This window comes from Musca domestica, unplaced genomic scaffold (genome assembly GCF_030504385.1).
Source record: "Musca domestica strain aabys unplaced genomic scaffold, Musca_domestica.polishedcontigs.V.1.1 5, whole genome shotgun sequence".
NCBI classification, from domain to species: Eukaryota; Metazoa; Arthropoda; class Insecta; order Diptera; family Muscidae; genus Musca; species Musca domestica.
In genome coordinates, this window is record NW_026712346.1 from 8,812,817 (window position 1) to 8,830,912 (window position 18,096).

The following is an 18,096-nucleotide window of genomic DNA, read 5'->3' on the forward strand; positions in this document are numbered from 1 at the left end:
GTTCTGACAAACCGAGCAAAACCAAGGTCCGGGGTTTTCGTCAATACCGGCACGGACCAATAAAATCCGGAGCAATCATTCCGGGATATGCTGATCTCAATGCAGAAAAATAAGGATATTTTTTTTTCTAAATATTCTTTAGGTTTTTATTGAAAGAAAAAGTGACCACGTCCAATTTTACGCCTGATTTTCGGATTTACCTAAAATTCTTATATTTTCCAAAATCATGAAGATATCTGTTCCACAGTTAGTATTTGGCGTAATCTTTGCTCTCCCTCCAACCCTAGGTATTTGTTAGGGGCCAGAGGAACTGGCCACGCCTACTTTTCTAACACATAAGTTGAGAACGGCTAAGCCGATTGGACTCTTTTGGTTATTTGTAATTACAGTGGAAACATTTTCATGAAAGAAAATGTTGAGAAAAGTCTCTTTAAAAATAGCGGAAATGAAAACTTTGACTTTTCTATTTTGATATGGAGTTGTGAATAGTTTCAAAATGCCCTTTAAAAATTGGAAATTTTTATTGAAAAAAATTTTTTGCATATTTGCTATAGATGCCGTTATATGGTTGCTATACAAATGCTGCTATTTTCAATTTTGATTGAAAAATACTTTTTCATTAAAATTCTCAACATACTTTTAAATTGAGGCTATGCCTAATGGGGAACCAATAGTAGCCAGTTATTGTCGGTATTGATTTCTCAATACCGAAAACTTAAATGTCAAGTTACAGATAATTCGGTAGAAATTGTAACAAAAACAGGCAAAGGACGAAATTTTCGTGGTATTATTATACCTAAACGGATATATTTTAACTTCCTAGGAATATTGTAGTTTAAAGATTAACCTAAATAAATCGCCTTTATTGCGATTTCAACGAACGAACGGCCACATACACAGTCGGATATAGTTTAATTGACTGGTAAAAACTAAATGCTAATTAAACATGATCTTCTAAAAGTTACGAATTCTTAAATTATTTTTGATTTGGAAAATATTGCTAAGACCTTTGTAGTACTGATAACTGAAATTTGAAAATTTAATTAAATACGATGAAATAATGAATATAAAGAGGCACATTTGGTTTGATTAAATGAGAATAAATATATACCTTTTGTAACATCAATCATCCTAACAATAATATAAAAACCTGTGCAAAGTTTGAAAGACGCATATTAAATTTGTTGACCTCTATCGTAATTGCAGATGGTGAACGAAGAGGCTCACGGACATAATTTAATTCTGAGGTCCAAAACTCCAAGAAATTGATTAGATATGGAAAAAATCCATCCAATGAGAACTTAAAATGCAAAATTCATTGGGACTGCAATCAGTGAAATGCCCAATATGAAGAGGCACTGTAATATGCGGACTATACACAATAGTGGAGCGAATTTAAAATTTAGTAAGAAAAGGATTCATATCCTCGGAAAATTCTTCCGAACCTTTAAAAGTAATCTTAACACACATGTAACGTTATACGGGGACTATTGCGCTTTCGTCAGTAATTACACTGCGGAAAATTACACTATGGAAATTGTTCGGTTGGTAGATAAAAATCCCCAAAGGGAGTTTTCGGGTCAAACGCTTTTAGGTTCCATTTTATATAGCTTAACCATACACAAAGGGCCACAAATAGTTTGCTCTATACTCCGCAAAAGTTAATATAGAGTTTTAAATTTGATAGTCCTAGGGGTTACATGAAGAGTCATTTGTATAAAAGACTAGTTGGCCCAGTCCGCGTTGCCGGCCCGTAGTTTTAGTCTTTAACGCACAGTTTTAAAGCATAATAATTCACAAATCTGGCTCACATAAATGGCACAATTTTTAGTATAAACGAAGAAATAAATACGTCTTTCAAAAAACCTTATCCTATTTTTAAGTAAAAGGTTTTAGTTTGAGAGTTAAAAACCTAAATAATATAGCATATATATTAAAAAGAATACATTAACTGTTTATAATAGGCCCATGTAATATGGTTCTCTACCCACAAAGTACCCTAAACACAAATTTAAAATCAAATCGATTCGAAAATATAATCAAAACCCTCGAAATAGATAAAATCAGGAGGAATTTTTATATGAGCGCTACTCCGAAACATTGACATTGAAAAACTTCCGCGAAAAGGTCTTCTACCAGAAGCCAGATGCTAAATAGAGCAAAATCAATTGGAAAATGTGACCAAGACCCTGGCAATAGCTAAAATCCGGGAACCCCTCTTTTGGGATTTTTATTTACAAACCGAAAAATGTCCTAACCCCAAGATTGTCTGCGGCGCAGTGTAATTACTGAAGATAGCGCACAGTGCCCGTATAAACTTAGCTATGATTTAAGGTTACTTCTAAGGGTTCCGAGTATATGAATCCTTTTCTTACTATATTTTCAATTCACTCCACTATTTTGTATAGTCCGCATATTACTGTGCCTCTTCATATTCGGTATTTCACTGATTGAACTCCCAATGAATTTTACATTTTGAGTTCTCATTGGATGGATTATTTCCATATCTTATCAAAATTAAAAATTTGGGTATGGCAACCATATAATAACATGTATAAAAAATATGCAAACTTTCTCGATTTTTTCGGTTTTTTCAATAAGAATTTTCAATCCAAAAGGCATTCTGAAACAATTCTACACAAAATTCCATAACATAATAAAACAGTAAATTTTTTCAGTTTCGCGATTTACTCAACATTTTCTTTCTTGACAACGTTTCCACTGTAATTACAAATAACCAAAACCAAATTTGAGTCAAATCGGCCCAGCCGTTCTCAACTGTTGTGTTACTATACCTTTTCAATTAAGTCGTATACCAACTGTGGAACAGATATCTTCATGATTTTGGCAAAAATTAGGATTATAGATAAATGGAAAAAACCTAAATCGAGGTAGGACGAACATTTATAAAGAAATATCCAAATAGTTCCAGCCGGTCCCAACTGATTCAATTACCAACGAACAAAAATTGGTTTATATATAGATTAAAAAATAGGCGTGGTCTGTTCCTCAGCCCCCAAATAAATACTTAGGATTGGAGGGAAAGTCAACAGTATGTCGTGTAATAATTTTAAAAGCAATGTCTTCATTATTTGGCAAATAGAAAGATTGTAGATAAATCGCAATAGTGGGCGTAAAACTAGGCGTGGTCAATATTTTTTCTTAAAAAAACATAACTCTGGGTATGACGAACGTTTGTACAAAAAGATATGCAAATCGTTTCAGCCGTTCTCAACTGATTCCATTACCAACGAACAACAATTGATTTATATATATATATATATATATATATATATATATATATATATAAAGATGTATCAGGTCGGTCTACATTGTGATATAGCCCCCCTCGCTGGGCCAGCTATGATTTATATGTTTATTTCTCTTTCGAGACGAGTTTAATGATCTGTAATTTGCAGTGATGTGAAATCAACGCGTTTCGCCGTTTGTTAAGCGGCTCTTCAGACATATTTGGTGTGGATGATGACCATTGATTTTAATCTTTTATATATGAAGACAACAATGAATCAAACACAAAACAAGTAAAGTGATTGTCCATATATTTCAAGTATATTGACAGTTAATTTCAATTTGAAATGCTAATATTGATTTTTTCCCAGAGGGCTCTAATGTAGGCCATCAACTCTAAAGGTAGTCAGGATTAAAATCTCCCTCACGATCATATTATGCAATATTTTACCCAAGAGAAAACTTCATTGCATTATGAAGTTTTTTGAAAATCTCTTGGAACCCCGCATATGAAGCTAAAAGAAGACTTCCAATTTGTTAAGAAAAGAATCATCCTTCGTTGGAATTAAGTGACACATATCCGCGAAACTGTGATACCATATCTGTATGGACTGTCTAACCTCTCAACCTTCCAATATAGCGGTCATGCTAATCTACAAACTGGAGCGACCATATGCGGGGCACATTTTGTCTAGAGCGCGAAAATGGCTACATGTTCAATTGAAAAAAAAATTGGTACATTTTCCCATGAAAGTGAATCCGAAGAACCGGCTAAGGGCAAGTTAATTATAATTAAAATTATACATTTTAATAAAATAACTTGTTGCCCCGTTATATAAAAAAAATGTTGTTTAAATTTCGTTTACATGAGTTAATCGTTACATTTCCAGTTTGCGTTGGCACCAGCTATTTCGTGTTGTTATGTTTAAGCTGCAGGTTCCAATTTCTGTTGTCAGTTTGTATATTTTTGGGAGATCTACAAGAAATATGCAAATTTTGTTGCCGTGTTAGTTATCGTTTTTGGAAAGGTCGTTCCTAGTCAAACTGTTCGATTATTCAAAGAACTTCCACAACCTCTTAAATGTTTTAATTATTCTGTAAAAATATATAAACGTAAGCTCCTTATGTTGTTGGCCAATTGGTTTTACTACAGAAAAATTCAATTTTTTGTGATATTTGTTAGAATTTAAGTTAAGTTGTGTCGTGTAACTTTCCCTGGTCTGATGGGGTTGCTTACAAAACATGGAATGAAAAAGCAAACAAAAAATTTAGACTTTCCGGTCCAACTTATAATAGGGCATGTTACCATCCAAAATGCTTATTTATTGTATGGACAAAATTTACCGTTTTGAACATGGTTTTGAATAGAAATCTTGACCTTCCATTCAATTCAAAATTAATGTGTTCATAGTAATTCTGACATTATAATCCACACAGGTAGGCCTATTTCTCTACCTTATCTACATTGTACCATGGTTTTGGAATAATGTATGTAAATTTTTCATAAATAAAAATTTTATATGTAAATACAGTAGTTATTTAAGAAACTATTAAACTTAGAGAAAGAGTTGTTGTTGTTGTTGTAGCAGCTCATACATCTGTGTTCGTTCGGTTTCCATTTTCTGACACAGTTCATTCAGGTTCCGCCTCGAGGTCAGTCTCAAAAAGGATGCAACTTGTATGGGTTGTGTCCATAACGAGACTGGAGTTAGGTGAGTAGGCTTGGCTGGGCAGCGAAATAGGTGTAGCGTGTCATGTGGGCCTGTGCCACATGCTGGACAGATGTTCTGCACGTCGCCTTTAATCCGGGCCCAGTAGGAATTTAGGCGGCTGCACCATCCGGATCGTAATTGAGCCAAAACTACTCGGGTTTGTCGGGGCAGCTCTCGTTCTTCAGCTGCGACGGGAGGGGGATGGTCTCCTAGCACAGTATTCACTCTATATCCTTCAATGGCTTCTAAGACCGCATTAGAGTGAATACTATTCAGTCCCGCTTGATAGGCCTGCTGATCTAGAGGCTCTCTTGCCTATCCACAAGATGGTTATTTGGATGGCCTTGTCTATAACACCCAAGCAGGTATTGCATTGACAGCATTTTGTTATGCTGTCGCACCGGTAAGACCTTCGCCTCCTCATGTAGGTGATCGACAGGTGTCATGAGAAGGCACCCTGTTGCGGTTCTAAGGGCGGCATTCTGGCAGGACTGAACATTTTTCCACTGCGTAGCAATGACGTAGGCGGACCACACCGGAGCCGCATAGTCAACAAGGTCAACAAGGTTTCCTTATCAGCTCCCCAAGTACTGCCGGCCAGAGACTTGAGGACCTTGTTCCTACTTCTAATCTTGTCGCAGATAGCTGTGGTATGCGCGGACGACTTAAAGAGGCTATCGAATGTGACCTCTAATACCTTGGCGTAGTTGGTGGTCGGAATAATAGCACCATCGACCTGCACATTCAAGGATAGCCCAATCTCCGCAGTCCATGTGGTGAAAAGTGTGACCGTCGACTTAGTGGCGGATATCTTCATATTCCTCGCAGTGAAAAAGGCGGTAAGACCAACAAGGTAAGCGTTTAACCGATCGCAAATGTCATCAATAATGGTTCCGGACGCCACGAGCGTACAATCATCTGCGTACGTTATAGTCTCTGTGCCGTCTGGAGGGCGTGGAATGTCAGAAAGGTAAAGGTTAAACAGTTCCGGAGATATCACCCCACCTTCGGGAACTTCCTGTTTAACTCTACGGATGACTACGGTGACTCGACTTCTTGTTTCTGAATTCCACGTACGACTGGCGTCCACACATGTAGTTTACTATCCAACGTTTCAAACTTGGCCGGAGGGTGGTGCGCTCAATGTTCTCGAACAGTGTGGCATGATTGACTGTATCAAAGGCTTTTGATAAATCAAGTGCCACCATAACTGTTCTATCGCACGGCCTGTTCTGGTTGAGACCTCTGCTGACATGTGTGGAAATGGCGTGTAAAGCTGTTGTTGTGCTATGCAATTTTCGGAATCCGTGTTTATGATCGGCTACTGGGAAACACTCTCTTATGCTGGGGAGGAGTAAAGCCTCAAGCGTCTTTGCTACTGGTGACAAAAGCGATATCGGCCTGTATGAATCACTTTAGCTGGCATCCTTTCCTGGCTTCAGTAGCGGGACCACCCTGCCCATTTTCCAGGCATCGGGAACTACTAGGCTAACGACAGCTTTGTAAGATACTCAACTCCTGGTTCATCCAGTTGCTTCAACATCACCATTGAGATTCCGTCAGGACCAAGCGCTTTGGATGACTTTGCGCTTCTGATGACCTGTGCAACATCTGCCAACGTAAATTGTGGTGGTACCTCCTCGGCTGGAAGGGATAGTACCTTCCTTCTCTTCGCCCTGTCACTCTCGGGGTGCTCTACAAACTGCCGGTTAAAATAACGCGCGCACCTCTTCGGATCTGTCACTTCTACGCCGTTGAATGAGACAGATGTCCGATCGTCCTTTTTCCCAGGGTTCGAGAGCGACTTAACCGTTGCCCACAATTTACTCGTTCCGGTACCGATGTTGCAATGCTTCAGATGTTCTAACCACTTTTTCCGCTTATGCTCACCTACTAACCTGTTTACCTCCAGAGTAAGTTCCCTGACTCTGGGGTTAATAGGGTTAGTACGGCGAAGCTCATCTCGCTCGTTTGCTAATCCCGCTGCCTCTGCTGGGAAATTTGGTCTTATTTCAGTTATTCGACCAGCAGGTATATAGCGAGCGGCTGCAGCTTTGATGATGTCCCGGAAACACCTATCTGCTACCTGACCATCAGATGGGTTGGGCAGTTCTCTGAAGGGCGATTGGTATACTCTCTGAATTCTTGCCAATTGGCTTTCCCGTGGTTAAGAAGAGTGCGGCGTTCAGATTCAACAGAAGTCGGGTGGTCTGTTGATGGCGATAATAATGGGGACGTGGTCTGAGCCTAGAGAAATAACTGATTGCCAAGTTACGTCATTCGTCAGACCTGGGGACACGATGGATATGTCCGGAGAACTGTGGTAGTATCCCCTTATTCTGGTGGACGCGTCCTCATTCACTGTGCAAAACATGGAGCTATCAATTTGCTCAGCCAGCGCCATGCCTCTCTGGTCATAACCTAGGACGGAATGCCATAACTCATGATGGGCATTGAAATCCCTTAGTACCGGACGGTTATTGCCTACCAGTAGTGAACTGATATTAGGCATATAACGTGGGGGAACGGAATGCCATAACTCATGATGGGCATTGAAATCCCCTAGCACCAGACGGTTATTGCCTACCAGTAGTGAACTGATATTAGGCATATAACATTGACGCAGCAGGAAGCAATGTAGTCCCTATCGCTATACTCCTGTATCCGGTTTAGGCCGGAACAATTCCGGAAATGCACCCACTCCATGCATCCGTTGCATCTCACCGAAACCGATCTGTGGTGGATGCGATTACGACAAACGGAGCAGAACCATGGTCCGGGGTTGGTCTCGATCCCGGCTCGGACCAAGAGAATACAGAGCAAACATTCCGGGTAATGTTGCTCCCACATCAGAAAAATGGACGAACACGAACATGTATTTGCTGGGTTGGCGGCCCCTGGTCGGAGAAATGTGCCTCCGAGTCAATCCGGTACATAGAACCGGCCGCCGTGGCGTAGTTGGACATACTGCAGAGGAGAGAATCCGAATCGTGACCGAAAGCCGGATACTATTAAAAGCTTTTAATTTAGCCACAAATCAGAGGAGAAAATCCTAATATCATGATTTCTATGACTTATATCTTAGAATATCTTGTATTCGGGTCTAATAGACGATTAACCGGTTATTTCTCCACAAAAAGAATTAATTTAACATTTCAGGTCAATCCATGTCTCCAAATATCTTTTTTTGATACCTATCCGAGCAGAGCGCACAAAATCAACATAATACACATCTCCAATTTGGTTGGTTATAGCTGAACAATATGACTTAGGGAAAGCTAACTGATTGGTATATTAACTTAATCTATAATATTCTTTCCGATAACATTTTCAACAGACAGATTAACTTAAGTAAAAATGTTATATCTTACGTTTGGACTTTTCTTCGGCAAATAAACTGCAATATCATTTTGCAGCGAACACGATGTTTGCAAGAGTAGCAGCAACAATTGCCTATCCACGATATTTAAATCCCACCAACCCTCTGTACCTGCAGCTATTCGTTGTCCCACAAGCAAACAACAGAATAAAGAACCACATTGAGAGCTGAAGTCGTTGTTTAAACGCTGCACTATATGTGTATTGTCAGTGGAAAGAAGACAACTGGAGAACCCAAGGAATTGACTTATACCGGCCTCTAAAATAGCATCTAATATCGGAAGATAGTGCTTGGATTCTTTTTTTAAGCGCTCTGCAAATGTAGGATGTGTCATTTCATCCCGGCTTATAAATAAACTAAACGCTCCATATACCATTTCCGGTAATAGATCAAGAACGTAGTCCTCAATACCTACTGAGCAAATTATTATTGTAATAGAGTTGTCAAAATCTTTCCAAATATATTTCCAGTTCTCGGCGTACGTCCTGTTTAATCGAATGCCTAATGATTTAAAGAACATATGAAATCCATTTAAAGAAGCCATAGTAGAGAATGGTAGCTGAAAGTTTAAATAAATAAATCATTTTTTAAGGTGAACACCATACAAAAACTTGTTTACTTTACATTTTCACAATCTCCTTTTTTACGAGTAAGAATTGGCAACCCCCCATTGGTCGTTAAGCAGATGACGTAAATGGACATTTCTTTAAAAACTTCCCAACCTAAAGTTAATTGACTCTAAAAGATTATACGTTTATATTGTTGATAGTTTAGAAATTGTCAACAAAATTACTTAGCGTAGAGTTGCATATGATATGGCCATGGATAAGGCCCACCTAAAAGTGTTACCTAAAATTGATTTGTACATCCGAACAGTGTTGCCAGTATTGAGGAATTCTCCCCATAAAGGGGATATTTTTTTAAATTGGGGGACGAAAAATTCAAGTTGGGACTTAAGGATTTAGTCGGGATCTTTTTACAAAATTGCGGAATTTGTGAGGTTTTTTTCAATAAAAATTCTAACTACCTTACTTATTTTGATAATTACATTTATGTTACACATTTATATCTAGTTATCTCTTACCATAATCTGTGTTTGCCTGTGTTTGACGCATCGACACAGCTACTGGGACAATGAACTGTCAAAACAATTTTGGAATTGAAAATGTTGAATAAAAAATTTTTTAAATTTGTAAAAATTGTTGAAAAACGCTAATTATAATGACCTCCGAATAACGTGGTATAAGAAAACATTTAAGAATCTACTTATATTTGAAAACACATTTAAAGTTTTTTGACATATCAATGTTCCCAAACGTTGATGCATCTACCTGTATTTTTCTACCATGACACATACACTTTGGAAAAACAGTCTCGGTTGCAGAGATGTCAAAAAATGTATATTTGTAGAACAGTTACATTGATATTTGTATTGAAAGTGCTAAAAATTGCATGATTGTTTTACATAGAAGGTACAAACTAGCAATGCATGTGTAGAACGAATTTTTCAGTTACGGACTCAGTGAAAACCAAACTTAGAAATAAAATGCAGTATGATTTGTTGGAGGCTCTGTTGCTTACTAAAGGCCTGCTCAAGACGAATTGTATGAATTATGCTTTTTTCGACACACTAACTTTGTCTACTCAATCATGCGCTATGTATTTGATAAGCAATGACAACCAAGGTTCGATCGTGGGATGGTTGACTCGAATATTTGCATGGTGTTCTCCATAAATGCAGGGTGTGAACGATGACATCGAACCGTGTCATCGTCAAATTGTGTGTCATTTGTGTACGTGTGCTTAAATTGAGAGAGTGTGTTTGTGTTACTTTCAACGGTAAGGGTGTGTTTTTGTGTGTGCTGTAATTTTGAAGTAACAAACTCCGCGTAAGCATGAATTGGATTTCAATAACAAAATATGCATAAACATCAACAAGTGAATAGAAAAAATGAAATATATACTGATCAAAACAATTTATTGGTGATTATCATAAAATTTTGGTCATAAAATAGAGGTAAATATTGTTTGCCTATTTTCTATCTATATATAGTGTTCTTTTAAAATTAAAGTTTGTGGGCAGAGATTTGACTCTCATTCAATAACAGAATATGCACAGAATTGAACAATGGAAGTATAGAGTGTTGTTACGTGAATTACAGTAGCACTCATTCTCATTTACACCTCCCTATCGGAGGCAAACATTTACAACATTAATTTCATTATAATCAAAATAGGAAAAATTTTCAGGGGATTATTGTTTATTAATAAGTATTAGCATTTTTGATTGTTTCGTCAATAACCACGAAATGTGAAAATTATATGTGGACCAACTAGAAGTACCTTTAATATATTAGTTTTCGCCAAGAAATTCTTTATTACAAAAAATTAATTTTTTAACATATCGGAAAAGCAGGTAGCGATTGCGCTTTGCCTTCATCACGTGTGTGTCTTTTCCGTTGGCAATTGTTTCATACTTGTTGTTGATTTTTGATAGAACATTTTTGTATGACACACTATTCAACATTTCCTTTTATTGGTCATTACATGTTATGACGATGGATTTGAGTGTGACCGACATGACGAGACATCGAGCATTTGGGTTGGATGTCATGTACTGTTATGCGTTTGATCAAATAGAGAAAATTGTCACATTTGCAGCCCTTTAATTTCTAACACCTGACACATCGATAAGTCAATACCTCGCGCTACCACCTTATCCTATTGGATTCTGGTGAACTCGGGCCGCTTTTCTAAATTATCTCCTCACTTAAATGAGCTCTCTTATGTGGTTCTAGGGAACATTAACATTTGGTCCCACAATAAACTAATTTCTAATAGGATTTTCTGGGGTAACTCTACACTTGTCGCGTTCTATCTAGCGTTAAAAACTTTTACAATCACAAATAAAATCTTATATACTAATCACTAACTACTAACATATACTTAAACTAACAAATAAATGTTTTAGCATATCAATTCCTAATTTATGAGTTCGGTGTTATATTTTAAGTTTTTTTTAACATATAATCTAATCTTTCATTTGTATTTCTCCTTTTTATACCCTCCACCATACTATGGAGGGCATATTAACTTTGTCATTCCCTTTGTTAGACCCAACAAAGTATATATATTCTTGATCAGCGTAAAATTTTAAGTCGATTTAGCCATGTCGTTCTGTCTGTCTGTTGTAATCACGCTATCTTTCGAACGAATTGAGATAGAAGGCTAAAATTTTGCACACATGTTTATTTTTCCAGTAGGCAGGTTAAGTTAGTAAATGGGGCATGTAGGTTTTCTCATAGCCCCCATATAACGGTACATCCCGATATTCGGTATTTTGATGATTTTAGCGACATTATTAACCGGATTTGTTTCAAATTTGGAATTCGAAGTTCGAAATGGATACTACAGCCTAAGAAAGAAAACTGTCTGTGCAGGTCCACGTCTTCGTATAGCCCCCATATAACGGTACCTCCCTATATTTGGTATTTTGATGACTTAAGCGTCATTATTCACCGGAATTGTTTCAAATTACGTATTTAGATTTCGTAATGGGAACTACAGTCTGTGATAGAAAATTGTGTATGCAGGTCCAGGTCTTCGTCTAAGCCCCATATACCAGTACCTCCCTATATTTCAAGTTTCGAATTTGAATATGGTAATGACTTATGACAAACATTGCCCATGTAGGTCCACGTCGTATAGACACCAATATAACGGCTATATTCGGTATTTTTAAAACGTTAACAATATTTTTAAAGATTTTATCTCCAAATTCGTTTCAAATGGTTGAGGGTATTCAAAGTTCGGCCCGGCCGAACTTACTGCTTTTTAACTTGTTAGATGTTAGCACTCAGGCTCTGGGCCTAGATCCTCCGAAAGAATGTTGCTCAAGGCCGGTAAGTAGATATTTTTTCTTTTAAATATTGTTACCTTGTCAGCATATACTTATACTGGTTTTATTATTCCAGGTTTTTGGACATCACGGACTTAGGCACAATGGATACTTCAATGGTGGTTGGTGCTGGACGGACACATGAGACAGGTCTAAATTTGCTGCCGTTCCAGTTTACTTGGCTTGGGTCAGAGATGGTTTTAACGGTTGGTGTTGTTGGCGTTGCATTAATTTGTTCGCACAAACGCATTCACACACAACAATAAAACACAAGTGTTAATTAAACACAAAAACAAATTGTCCTAAAATTATTTTAATTTAATTTTTGGGACATTTTTTAAGTATATTTTAATTCGCAAATAAAATGTCTTCTTTGTTTTCCTAATTAATCAAATTACCTTTAATGTACCTACGAGCCATGGTAGAAGAATACAGGTAGTCGCATCGACACAGCTGCTGGGACAATGAACTGTCAAACCGATTTTGGAATTGAAATCTTAAATGAAAAAATATTGAAATTTGTAAAAATCCGATTTGCATTGTATAAGAAAACATATAAATATCTACATATATTTGACAAAACACTTTAAACGTTTTGACATATTAATGTTCCCAAGCGTTGTTGCATCTACCTATATTCTTCTACCATGCTACGAGCCCAACATTAGATTTGTATTTCTCGGGTTTATATTATACACAAGTTGGCAACGCTGATTTCTTTAACCGCTGTACCGAGCTTAACATATCCGGTTCATTTGTTTCTGACCGGCAACAATTTAATTAACATTTTCCGCATTTCGAATATTGATTAAAAAGCGTGAAAGTTGAATGAAATGCCTGGATTTTCTTTCAAAAATATTATCCCACTTGATAAATCTTTCAATTCCGTGGCAAAAATGGTTATTACCTGTGCACGCTGCAATGTTACTTTCTTCCAATCATTGATTTTGAAAATATTTTTCTTTTTTTAAACCAATAAATGCATACACAAAATTGTCAGAAGTCGGGCACACTTAAATAAATGTGATCAGCTGGAAGCTCAACCTTACCTTTTTATTGTGGATCTACCCATGATAGAAGAATATAGGTAGACGCATCGACACAGCTGATGGGACAATGAACTGCCAATTCAATCCGTCAATTTAAATGAAAAATCATTCAAATTTGTAAATCATTTTGAAAAACATATATTATAGTTTCTTTCGATTTAGGTCGTATAAGAAATCATATAAAAATCTACTTATATTTGAAAAAAACATTGTAAATTTTGACACATCAATGTTCCCAAGCGTTGATACATCTACCTGTATTCTTCTACCATGGATCTACCCATGGAACAATTACATAAGGTAGAACAAACCTACCCCCTTAATACATTTTTTCTTTTGGTGCTTCATTCTGTCAAAACATATACACAGTTTGTATATGTTGTGAATAAAAAATAAAATAATTTGAAATTATTTCAAGGCCAATTATAAAATTTGTAAATATTGTACATAGTAGAATTAGTTCTTAGTTCGTAGTATTAGATTTTAAATCATAGTTTTAAGATATTATATAACTTAGTAGAGTTCGCCCATTTTTGTTTTTGGGGCATTTATGTTAAGTTTCAGTTTATTTTAGTTCATTTATGTTGATGGATGCTAAGTGCCTGGAGCATAGCGAATTACTTTGTATTATGTAGTAGATAGCGAATAGCTATACATAGTTAAGTCTTAAGTACTGTAAGCCATTTCTGTTAGTACGTAAGTTTATTATCCAAATAAATATGGCCATAGGCAAAAATTGAAAAAAATCGTTATGGTAGAACTAAGAAGGTAAAGTAATGCGATGATATGTTGAACATTTGTTCAAATTTATACAGTTGACAACATCTCATTTTCAAAATCAATATTCATAAATCCATTGTATGCACACAATATCAGAGATTGGAACTGTTTTTATGCATTAAAATTTGACAAGTGAATTACAGAAAATGTAGAGCTGGGAATGCTATTTTGAAATGAGGTTACTTTACAATCCATATAAACTGTCACAACAAGAACAGTTTTGTTTATTTGCATTTATAAAGAATTGAAATTGTCAATAAAATTTGTGAAAAATACTTTAATTGAAAGTGGAGCCCTGCATGCAATTTTGCAGAGTGTGATGTGTAAACGTCTGTGTGTCTGAGTGCGCAACCCCATGTCTGAGTAAACGCGGGGTTTAATCGCAGCTGATCGTGAGCTAAATAATTAAGATTCCAACTATTTTTTTTGCTTCTTCTTTGCTTGTAATAAGTCAAAAAGTTACTTTCGACTTTAAACAAATTTAAATTTTTTCGGGAACTCTTTGATATCGGTGAAATCTTAATAAACTTTATTGCCTTGCTTTGGAGCCATTGGTTCTTGTTGTTGCTGCATTTGTTTTGCTGTTGCTGCTTGCCGATATGTCTGCAAATAAGACTAAAAAACATTGTTACATGTGGACTGTATTCTAAAGGCATTCCTTAAACCTGTGGAAGCATTGAATGCAGAATTTGCTGCAAATGGATTCATTTAGCATGTGCCAAACTCTCACCTCAAGATCTTTCAACACTGAAGTCAATTGGTGTGAGTTCATTTATTTGTGCGGCATGTGACCAAAACCTTAATAATGTACGGGGAAATAGTGTTGTGGTTGACGACATTCGAGATCTCAAGAGGCAGATTGATACTTTTGTTGGTGTTCATCAAACCGAGTTGAATGGCATTAAAGATGCCATTGACAATATGAAGGTTGAACTGAGTTCGGGTCTGTCTGTAATCAAGTCTGATATTGCCAATGTAATGACCGCATTAACCATGTTGGAGAGTCAGTATCGTCCAAGATGAATCTTTTGGAAGCTGAGAATAACATTCTTCATCGTCGCTTAAACCGTGCTGACTTCATTATTGGTGGCTTATCAATTGCCGATTTCTTTAAAGTCAGTTTGAATAAAAGTGATGTCAATCATATCTGCTATATCCACAATAGGAAGCGGATTTTAGTCAAACTAGATAATGTGGGTATTCGAGATGACATTATGAAGCAATACTTTAGAACCCGTGTATGTGATTTTATAAAGGATGGTCCTGGTAGTGATGTTTCTAGTCGTATATATCTTAACGATCACTGTAAGACTGCGGCTTCGAAACTCAGTTCAATTTGCGGCTGAACTTAATTTCAAAATTTTAAATGGAGACAAAGTTTAAGCGGAAATTACAAATCGCAATGGTTTCAGGACGAAAAGAGACATTGATTTTTGCTGCTCCTTATTGCAACAATCCGAGATTTCGTCTATGTAGCAGGATTTTTACTATTACACTGATTGTATGTATGATCTCATTAATATTTTTTACGATCAGCTGTGTTATCTAGTATTTTAAGTTATTTTGTATTAAACATGAAATTTAATATTATATCGCAAATTTATTATATTGTACTCTTTATTTCATCTTTATTATCCTATTTGTTTTGGCTCCCCACCGCATATTTTTTCAAACAATTTAATATCTTCTAATAGTAATTTAGGTCCTATAGTTAGCTGTAACATATATTATTAAATCAGAGTAGAAAATGCTAATATCATGATTTTTATGACTTATATCTTAGAATATCTTGTATTCGGGTCTAATAGACGATTAACTGGTTATTTATCCACAAAAAGAATTAATTTAACATTGTAGGTCAATCCATGTCTCCAAATATCTTTTTTTGATACCTATCCGAGCAGAGCGCACAAAATCAACATAATACACATCTCCAATTTGGTTGGTTATAACTGAACAATATGACTTAGGGAAAGCTAACTGATTGGTATATTAACTTAATCTATAATATTCTTTCCGATAACATTTTCAACAGACAGATTAACTTAAGTAAAAGTGTTATATCTTACGTTTGGACTTTTCTTCGGCAAATAAACTGCAATATCATTTTGCAGCGAACACGATGTTTGCACGCCTATCCACGATATTTAAATCCCACCAACCCTCTGTACCTGCAGCTATTCGTTGTCCCACAAGCAAACAACAGAATAAAGAACCACATTGAGAGCTGAAGTCGTTGTTTAAACGCTGCACTATATGTGTATTGTCAGTGGAAAGAAGACAACTGGAGAACCCAAGGAATTGACTTATACCGGCCTCTAAAATAGCATCTAATATCGGAAGATAGTGCTTAGATTCTTTTTTTAAGCGCTCCGCAAATGTAGGATGTGTCATTTCATCCCGGCTTATAAATAAACTAAACGCTGCATATACTATTTCCGGTAATAGATCAAGAACGTAGTCCTCAATACCTACTGAGCAGAGGGCTGCAATGAGTATGATTGAGTAGGCTTGATCACACACAGTGGAAATACAATCAAACTCAATCAGTCGGTCAGATGCAACATGTTCATTCGAGTTACTCAAGCCAAACGAAAAAATTGTGATCAAACATGTATTGATCGAAGTTTTGTGATCGCAATCAAACAGCTCACATGAGTTATTTGTTTACGAACTTATGTTGAATTGTTCATAACGGGTCGATCATCTATGGTGAGTCTGATCGGTTGTATTTATCCTAGTTAAGTGAGTGATTTGATTTGATTAAAACGCAAATGTTCGAATTTGAGCGAAATCATGATTGTAATTTTACTAAGGATTTCATAACTAAAAGATGTCCCCATTAAAAAGATTGGTACAAATTATTTTTAATAAGCATACAATTTTTCATTTTATATGGGTTTTTGGTATGCTAGACTTCAGTAACTTATTTGAAAAAAAAAAAACAAAATTAAATTTTTTAATAAAGAAACACATCATTGGTGTTTAGAAAACTAAAAATATTTAAATTTTTTGTTTTAATTTACAATATTGGTCAAGATTTTTCACAAACTTTGACCTTTTTGTTTACCTACACCTGTGTAGTTTCTACTTACAACAAAATCGGTCGCACTATCACAATATTCTTCCATTTCAAATATTAACAAAGTCAAAATAAACTGTCCCAACTTGTTTAAATGGTTGAATAAACAATGACGCTGAGCGAACTCGATTCAAAGAAGACAATCACGGTTGTGATTGCTCATTTACATTCATGTGTTCGATCAACTCATGTTGCTGAACATATCAAACCGTCTCGAACGCTCATGTTTGATTGTGAGTGAAGTGATTCAAACTGAGAGTTCGATTCGATCCAAGCGAAAACGGTCATTTCATTCGCATCAAGCTAAACGACTGCATCAACAAAAATCATGTAAGAAACCGAGTATGCTTGAATTTTTGCATACTCGTTGCAGCCCTCTGCTACTGAGCAAATGATTATTGTAATAGAGTTGTCAAAATCTTTCCAAATATATTTCCAGTTCTCGGCGTACGTCCTGTTTAAACGAATGCCTAATGATTTAAAGAACATATGAAATCAATTTAAAGAAGCCATAGTAGAGAATGGTAGCTGAAAGTTTAAATAAATAAATCATTTTTTAAGGTGAACACCACACAAAAACTTGTTTACATTTTCACAATCTCCTTTTTTACGAGTAAGAATTGGCAACCCCCCATTGGTCGTTAAGCAGATGACGTAAATGGACATTTCATTAAAAACTTCCCAACCTAAAGTTAATTGACTCTAAAAGATTATACGTTTATATTGTTGATAGTTTAGAAATTGTCAACAAAATTATGCTAGGAACACAATTGGAGCGAACGACGAATTTCGCCCTACGCGGCGACAAAATGAGCCGCGAAAATTCGTCGTATGGAACACAATACCGACGAAATTATAAAACAGCTGATGAAGTTGTTTACTTTTTGCTCATTTGTTGACTACAATGAATTATACAAGAACACATAATTCTTTACGTTCTCTATTAT

General features: G+C 36.1%; 2 protein-coding genes across 4 annotated transcripts in view; both read right to left on the reverse strand.

The window, feature by feature from the left end:
- LOC101894303 (protein fuzzy homolog) overlaps positions 1 to 9,158 on the reverse strand; it is a 134,865-nt gene extending 125,707 nt beyond the window's left edge. Inside the window, exons 1-3 of one of the 3 annotated variants that reach the window (XM_059128272.1) lie at positions 9,134 to 9,158; positions 8,965 to 9,078; positions 8,333 to 8,899 (exon numbers count right to left, since the gene is read on the reverse strand). In XM_059128272.1, coding sequence (XP_058984255.1) covers positions 8,333 to 8,899; positions 8,965 to 9,042 — 645 coding nt within the window. In that variant the 5' untranslated portion in view covers positions 9,043 to 9,078; positions 9,134 to 9,158. Of the gene's footprint in view, positions 1 to 8,332; positions 8,900 to 8,964; positions 9,101 to 9,133 lie in introns of those variants that run through there. The other 2 variants (XM_059128273.1, XM_059128270.1) reach the window with 2 other exon arrangements.
- Positions 9,159 to 15,647: 6,489 nt separating this feature from the next.
- On the reverse strand, positions 15,648 to 17,878 carry LOC131805041 (protein fuzzy homolog). Its single transcript, XM_059128274.1, is given in 4 exon segments — positions 15,648 to 16,200; positions 16,202 to 16,538; positions 17,524 to 17,677; positions 17,738 to 17,878. Coding segments are annotated over 4 exon segments (657 nt in total). The 5' UTR covers positions 17,816 to 17,878; the 3' UTR covers positions 15,648 to 16,112.
- Positions 17,879 to 18,096: the final 218 nt, after the last annotated feature.